Below are 8,419 nucleotides of genomic sequence, written 5' to 3' on the forward strand. Positions count from 1 at the left end.
TGATGCTGCCACCACCATACTTCACTGTAGGGATGGTGTGTCTTGAGGCATGGGCAGTGTTAGGTTTGCGCCACACACAGCGCTTTGAGTTTTGGCCAAAAAGCTCTATCTTGGTCTCATCTGACCACAGAACCTTTTCCCACATCGCAACTGGGTTATTCTCATGCTTTCTGGCAAACTCCAGACGTGCTTTCAGATGGTGCTTTTTGAGTAATGGCTTCTTTCTTGCCACCCTCCAATACAGGCCAGTGTTATGCAGAGTTCTTGATATGGTTGACTGGAGCATCATTACTCCACTCCCAACCATTGAACTCTGTAGCTCCTTCAAAGTGATTGTTGGCCTCTCTGTGGCTTCTCTCACAGGTCTCCTTCTTGAGTTTTGAGGGACAGCCTTTTCTTGGTAGTGCCTGGGTGGTGTGATGCAGCTTCCACTTCCTGATTATTGATCCAACTGTGCTCACTGGGATATCCAAACACTTGGATATTATTTTGTACCCTTTCCCTAGTCTATGCATTTGTATTACTTTATCTCTAACTTCTGTAGAATGCTCTTTGGTCTTCATTTTCCTTCAGATTCACAACCTTACCAATGATCCTTCAACAGTGGGGTTTTTGTCCAGAAAATGTGACAGCAACTTTAATGGTTCACAGGTGGAGGCCAATGGGCAATCCTCGTTAGGGCAATTTCTTTCATCGGTGCAAACTGGGAGCTTCCACAGCACAGGCGTTGAATACTTATGCAAGCAAGATAGTTCAGTTTTTTATTTTTCTTAAAAATATTTCCCAACATAAAACCAATGTCACCTTACAATAATTGATTCTGAGTTTCAGTGTTTAAAAATAAAATATCAAACGGAACGAAATTTCAATATACCATTTGTAATTCAGTAATATGAGAGAATTGGTCAGGGGTCTGAATACTTTTGCAAGGCACTGTGTGTGTGTGTGTGTGTGTGTGTATATATATATATATATATATATATATATATATATATATATATATATACAGTGCCGTGAAAAAGTATTTGTCCCCTGTTTGATTTTCTGCATTTTTCACATTGAATTTGGTCAGATCTTTTTGTGGGTTGCAGTAGTATATAGAGGGAGTCTGAGAGAAAAAAATGACACTGAAGTTTGGTGCTTCTTTGATTTATTTGGTGTGCAAGATAATCAAACATGCAATCTTCAGGTGTGAAAAAGTTATTGCCCCCCCTAGTTAACTCAACTCAATTAAAGGGATAATTAGGGTCAGCTGTTTGAATACTTTGGTTAACAATCAGGTCTGATTTGGGCCAGCCCTGCCCAATATAAATCTGACTAACTTTGGCCCACAGTAAGAACCCCATACCAACGGTCAAGCATGGTGGTGGTAGTGTCATGATTTGGGCATGCTTTGCTGCATCAGGACCTGGACGACTTGCCATCATTGAAGGAACCTTGAATTCTGCTCTGTATAAGAGAATTCTACAGGAGAATGTCAGGCCATCCGTCCGTGAGCTGAAGCTGAAGCGCAGATGGGTCATGCAGCAAGACAATGATCCGAAACACACAAGCAAGTCTACATCAGAATGGTTGAAGAACAATAAAGTTAAAAGTTCTGGAATGGTCTAGTCAAAGTCCGGACCTAAGCCCCATTGAGAAGTTGTGGCAGGACCTGAAACGAGCAGTTCATGCTCGAAAACCCACAAATGTCATTGAGTTGAAGCAGTTCTGCATGAAGGAGTGGGCCAAAATTTCTCCACAGTGCTGTAAGAGGCTGATCAACAACTACAGGAAGCGTTTGGTTGCAGTTATTGCTGCTAAAGGTGGCATAACCAGTTATTGAGTCTAAGGGGGCGATTACTTTTTCACATGGAGGCACTGGGTGCATAACTTTCTTTAATAAATACATAAAATAAGTATCAAAATGTTGTGTTATGTGTTCACGCAGGGTCCTTTTTATCTAATATTAGTATTCAGTTGAAGATATGATAACATTCAATGTCAAAAATATAAAAAAATGCGAAAAATCAGACAGGGGGGCAAATACTTTTTCATGGTACTGTATATTATAATGCAATTACTTGATTTCCGTAATGAATGTGTTTCTCCTGGTTGAACGGCAACCACTATATCAACAATTGACAATAGCAACGTTCAAAAGTTCAAGCAGTTCAATAGTGATATCTTTATATAATGAGATATGTGTAAGATGAATATCTGAAGATCAATAGAAAATATATATGAAGCACACAAGGCCAGCCAGCCCTGTCCTTCTCCTCAGTAATGGATCTTTACTTTCACCAATCCAAACCACAAGTGCAGCTTTGCTTCCCATTCCATGGGCAGCCAATATACCTTACATCCAATATATATGTATATCCTTATATGAACACTGAAAAGCCAAGCACCTACTCGCAGAGAGTCACACACCCCGATGCATGTTGAAATATCTGAGCTATTACAATGTCCTCCCTGTGTAAGGCAGCACTTAATTCCATGGCACCAGCTATGATGTAGCATTTTCCCAGTAATGTCATTCCACCAGCACTTTTCTTGTTAGGAGGTGGAACACAGATAGCACAGCCTCATAACTGTGACTCTAGGCTACAGCACAGTGAAGGGCAGCAGCGTACTGTAATCCATTACTACACTGTGCTTTTAATATGGAATACTGCAGTAAACTTTTACAATGATGCTTAATATTGACTTCATGCTAATCTTGTCCTGCTGTGTAGGTTCTAAGGGAGGCATAAAATTGTCTTGGAGGTCAAATTCAATGCAAATGCAATGATTGCAGCTTGGTATTGTATTCAGTTTGCATCTCAGCCCATTGCATTGAATGGAAATGCAAGGGCTGGAGGCAAACCACAAACCATACGATTCCGAGACGAACGACTTGCCATCCAGCGAGCTCTGTAATCAAGAGGTTAAGTGTGGCTCTTACACTGATGTCAGTGTTATTTACTCATCAGCCACTAGAAGGCGATCCATTACAATATGTGTTTGCTTACTCGCTCAACATGTTCAAGACAACATTGTGCAATAAAACAAAATAAAAACACAGAGAGTTATATTTTTGTATAACCTTTAATCAGTTTACTAATTTGCTTTGAGAATTATGATTTGCATGATTTAAAGTCAGCTCCATGTGTGTTTTTATTTGTATAATAAGTAATCAAGGCGTGTTATAAAGGGATTGGACAGAGGCTGGAGTGAATGGGAGGTGCTTAAGCAGCAGTGGCGAATCCAACGCTGTTGTTCTCCCTGTCGTAGACAGAGTAATACTGACTCAGGAACACGTCTCCCAGAATCCACAGGGGCTGGCCGTTCTGGGAAGGCAGGTAGGTACCCATGATGCCGCTGGTGCAGTATTGTTCTCCATTCTGGTTATTCTGGAGGAAAACATCAGAGAAATGCATAGTGAGTTTTACAAAAGAAACTAGAGTTGAACGTGATTGCACACGTGTACCAATAATGTTTGAAGGTTTGGATGCCCTGTATTGAATACCGATTATAAATCACATAAAAACCAACCAATAACCGTTAAGTATTTCTCTAAATTCGAAATGCATTTCATCCTGTGTAGAGATGTCATCCTGTGCATGAACACAGGCCATCATTCTAAAGTTTTTGTGTTTAATAGTAGTTTCTGTGTGCAAGATCTGTTATGTGGAGGGTGTTCTCTCACACAAAACTGAACAGTCACATCCTATACAATAAGAGACCCCCCACACACAATGTAATAACCTGTAATCAAGACAGAACACTGGATTATCTGTGAGGCACAGAGGAAAGGGGACATTACTTACAACGATGGTGTAGGCAGATGGGGGCAGGGGGAAGTTTACTCCGTTGATGTTAAAGGAAATAGTAGGCATGTTAGCCAGGTTGTTGCAATCAATAATGTACTGAAAATAACAAGAAAGAAGCATTAGGATTATACAGCACGTATTGGAAATCAAACCTAAACCCTTCACCCATGCAAAACACACCAACATATATATATATATATATATATATATATATATATATATATATATATTTTAAATGGAGTCTCCATGAATAGATTGTTTTTGTAATTGTATGGAAGTCTGACTTTATTTTAGATGTTTTGTTATAATTGCTCTGTAAAAATGCAATCATCGAACGGACGGAATGCAACCTCATGTTATTAACAAAATGACAACTATAAAAAAAAAAAAATAAATACAAAAATAAGGACATTGCTAAAGTCTTTTGTACCCAGTATTTGCACACGCTGTTGAAAGAAAAAATGCAACCACAGTGCAATTAAGGACATATAAAGTACAGTACAGTTTACAATGTGTGTGTAGACTGAGCTGCTATTTAATCCCTAGTTACAGTGGAGACTGGTTATGCTGAGTTCCAATGCAGTGTGAGTACTCACCTCCCCATTCTCGTTAGCCTGAGCTCCAATGTACTGCTGCAGGTATCCCAGGTACTGCTGAGGGCAGGTGAGGAGGGAAGTGCCTGTGTCCACAATAGCCTGGCAGCCATTGCTGCACCAGCCAGTCTGCTGGTTGTTGATTGAGAAGCTAAAAAATCAAAACAGTTTTAGGCTTGAGCCTTAAGTGGTCGTTGCTTTCAAAGCTAAAGTCTAAAATGGTTTCATTTGCAGCGGTCCGGAGACATATTGAAGCCAACAATGCATGTGAAGTGCTGTTTGAAATGTAGAGCTGCCGTCTGCATGCAATGACATGGTTCAGGTTAAGGTAGAGAGAGATAACGAAGGAGCACCTACCCATTAATTGCAATCTGCCAGTACGTCTCACTAGTGACATCAGTCCAGTAGATGCTGCCAGTGTATAGGCTCTGATCAACACCTCCAAATGTCACCTCGCTGCCTTGGGCCTCATTCCTGAAAAAAAAAGCATCAAAATAATGCATATTTTAAAAAAAATGATCAACTGTATCTATAACAAGTTATAACTGATGTTGAAAACTGCTGTAGAATTATAATCTATCCCTTAAATAATAGAGTATTGGGGCTAACATACTGGCTCAGGTAGAAGGCAAAAATGTTGGCCTGCAGCAAGCCCTGCTGCATCATAGTGTCCATGACAGGGGTCTCTCCTCCTGCTGCGATGCTGGGGTAGGCCAGGCCGAGGATGCCATCAAACTGGGCATACACAAAGTTGGTGCCGGGCTCATTGGTGCTCAGACCCACCTCCTGGTTGCTGATGGTAATGCCTCCGATCTGAGCAGCAGGAGAGTTAGTGGTTAGACTGGGCAGCACTGTGCAGCAGCAGACCTGTCAAATCTGGGAACTCTTTCCTCTGCATGTTATTACAAGAAAATCAGAACACAAGTTGGATTTATGGGATTTGATGCATTCCGAATCAATATTTCTTCACAGAAAAAATGTCAATCCTTTGTTTTTGCTACAAACTGCTGTGTCCCATTTTGAGGACAGTAATAAGACCAGTGAAATTTCACGCCAGATTTGAAACCCAACGTAATTAATGGAGATTTAGCATCACTGTTCGGAGGAAAACATCAAGAAATGTATCTGTTAGGCTTCAGTTTCTTATTTTATATTGAGGCGTCATAAAATTATCTGAAAGGCTATAATTGTAGAATTATCAGTTACATTTAGACTTGAATTTTACTGTAAACAAATTTAGAGTAATTTATCATAACAATATAGTTAGAGAACATGCAAGTAACAGGTAGATGCCACTTAAAAATACAGACGTAAACCCACAAAGACGTTCTTATTCTCCCTGGGTATTTCTCTACCCACACATCCCCGTCTCTGTGGATCTGAAGCCCGGGGTACTCACAGTGACAGTGTCATAGCCGAAGACCCCAGTGAGGCTCCCAGTGCCGTACTGCAGGGAGAAGGACTGCCCATTACTGGACCAGGTGGAGGACTGAGAGGGGTTGAACAAAGGGTGGTTTGCTGAGAAACAAAAGAGAATTACATCAATGGTGTGTTATAACAAAGGTTTTTCTTACGAATTCCAGTTTTGTTCTTGATCTATTTGTTCCCCGGACCTCATTTTCGCTTTGACTTAGGTGAAGTAAATTAATTCTGCTCCATTTCTGCTGGAGCACATGCTGTAAGATCACTTCTTGTGTGAGAGGGAAATATGACCCCACCCAAGCCCTGTACTGCCTGTACGAATCTAAAGTCTGATGGGGGTCTAATTACTAAGTTAAAGTGAAAAAACAGAAGCATGGAAAGTGTAATATGGAGGAGACCCTGTACTTACTGCAGGCCTGGCTGCTGCAGTACGTAGAGGCAACCCAGAGGTTGGAGGACCCGGTGTCAAACAGGACATAAAAAGACTGGGCTGGGGTCCCGATGGTGATGGGCCCATAGTAGGACATCTGCAACAACAAGGACAGAGGAGGCGGCGTTAGATTAGGTGACCTGACAGTGGTTTGCAAGGGGAAAGTGGAGTAAAACAAATGGGTTTTGCAGTTATTCTGTGCTGGGTTCCAGCCCCCAACTTCAAAGGGAATGGCTTCTTTGAGAAAGGTTTGTCATTGAATTTCCTACGTTTCTTTTTACAGTTCATTGAGTGTTTTTGCAGTTGCAGGTGAAACGAGTGTGCAAGGACTCACGTCAGCGTAGTTCATGAGAGGTTCGTTGGTGGAGGTGGCGTAGACATTGGGGTGCAGGCCCTGGTACTTGAGGCCAGGATCAGTGTAATGGATTGCCTTCAGCTTCCCGCTCTCCCTCATCTGCTGGCGGACAGACTTGAACTTCTTCAGAGGGACCCTGGAGGGAAGAAGCGCACATCGTTTTAATTTCTCACATGAAAACATCAAAGCAGCACACAGTATAGCATGCTGCATAGGAAGAAAAGACATAAAATGCATGAAAGTGTTGAAAAGCATGAAAGTGTTTTCACCTGATAATTCCCTCTGACAGAGTCAAGCACGCCAAAGCAACGATAAACCACTTCATCATCTTTCCCAACCACTTCCTCTGCTTTCCTGGATGCACTGAAACTGGGGCTGAGCTGCCACTTTTATACCATCCAGGACGCCCTCACATTCCTCCAATCTAATCAGACTTAGAGATAAAAAGTGCGGGGTCAGCAGCTAATAAAGTGTATATAAACACTGTAAGAGCAGGCTGTCTATAGGTACAATGCTGCATCTGATAGCGAACAATTAAAGTGCTCACAGTTACATACATATTGAGAACTTTTTATAAATTGCGATAACTAAGAGAAACTACTTTTAATTATTGTGCAGAGTGGAAAAACAAATATTGTTTAAGTATAACTTCACATTCAGCTCTTCAAACATGAACTGAATATGAGCGTATGAGATGTTAGGCCTTTATTAAAAAAATATTTTAGATTGATTCAACTTTGCAGCGCCTAGCGGTAGACCAGGAGTCTAATGATCGTAACATCCATCATAAAAGAAAGACAGAAAGAATATTTTTAAACTTGAATTATTAGTATTTGTTAGTTCTGAGTTAATGAATTATAATAAGGTGATTTACAGCTGTTTAAATGCTTTTTTTCCTGTGTGATTTATAACATCAGTCGGGAGTGCTGGGATTGTTCACTTGTTCAGCAGAGCCGTGTAAACTGCATGCTGGGGAGTACAGGGGCTTCAATTGAGGAGTTTTGGTTGGAGGGTATTAATGAGGGCTCTGTGCCCTTGCATTGTATGAATTCACGAGTAGTGAAATAAAATAAATACATTCAGTTAATAAACAGAGTATCAGCTTACCAAAGGAGCTTCATGTCAGGAGCAGCACAGCACAGCAGAGCCAGAGCGAGAGCCTTCATGGGGACTTTAGGAGGCTGTTCCTCCTGCCTGCCTCTCCATTATTTTATAGCATCTCAGAACAATGTTAAAATAAACTCAAAAGAAACATTGTTTGGAAGATCTTTTGTTGGGTTTTCTAGAATACCTGATCAGCTGTTTGCCGTTCAGAAATCACACCTATTGTTATTACAAAGGAAAAGTAAAAAGGCATTCCCAAAAATATGTTTCTATTGTAGCAACTCTTTATTTTACTGTGTGATTTATAAAATTAATGGTGATTATTAACAGCTGCCTGTTGGAATCACTGTCCAGGCTGCAGGTGGAGAGCTGGCTGTCCCACTCTGTCGTTCCTTCGGTCGTACAGAGTAAGGCTCCCGGAGGAACACATCGCCCAGGATCCGCAGCGGCTCTCCGGTGTACGACGGCAGCAAGGTGCTCTGAAAGCCAATCCTGGAGGTTCTGCAAGGACAAACAGCAGGGTCAGCGGGGAAGGACATGCAAACATGCAAAAAGAAACAAAGTCAACATTACTAGTTAACACTTCAGGCTGTGTTCTGGAGGAATGTAGTAAAGACAGATAGTGAGAACTATTAGTCTAATGAAGATAGCGATATCAAATGTCTGGATCTATTCAGTGGCAAATAATGGCGTGCACGAGAAAGAACCAGGACTGGGTACA

At 41.2% G+C, this 8,419-nt stretch overlaps 1 protein-coding gene across 1 annotated transcript; it reads right to left on the reverse strand.

Moving 5' to 3' along the window:
* Positions 1-3,098: 3,098 nt before the first annotated feature.
* LOC121300146 (gastricsin-like) lies at positions 3,099-7,139 on the reverse strand. The gene is made up of 9 exons (XM_041228587.1): positions 6,864-7,139; positions 6,574-6,730; positions 6,219-6,336; positions 5,787-5,905; positions 5,001-5,200; positions 4,745-4,861; positions 4,391-4,538; positions 3,792-3,890; positions 3,099-3,374 (listed from the first exon to the last, which is right to left on the reverse strand). The coding sequence occupies exons 1-9, from the start codon at positions 6,920-6,922 to the stop codon at positions 3,210-3,212; spliced, it is 1,182 nt and encodes a 393-aa protein (XP_041084521.1). The 5' UTR covers positions 6,923-7,139; the 3' UTR covers positions 3,099-3,209.
* Positions 7,140-8,419: the final 1,280 nt, after the last annotated feature.

The sequence above is a fragment of the Polyodon spathula genome, chromosome 25, assembly GCF_017654505.1.
Source record: "Polyodon spathula isolate WHYD16114869_AA chromosome 25, ASM1765450v1, whole genome shotgun sequence".
Lineage (NCBI taxonomy): Eukaryota > Metazoa > Chordata > Actinopteri > Acipenseriformes > Polyodontidae > Polyodon > Polyodon spathula.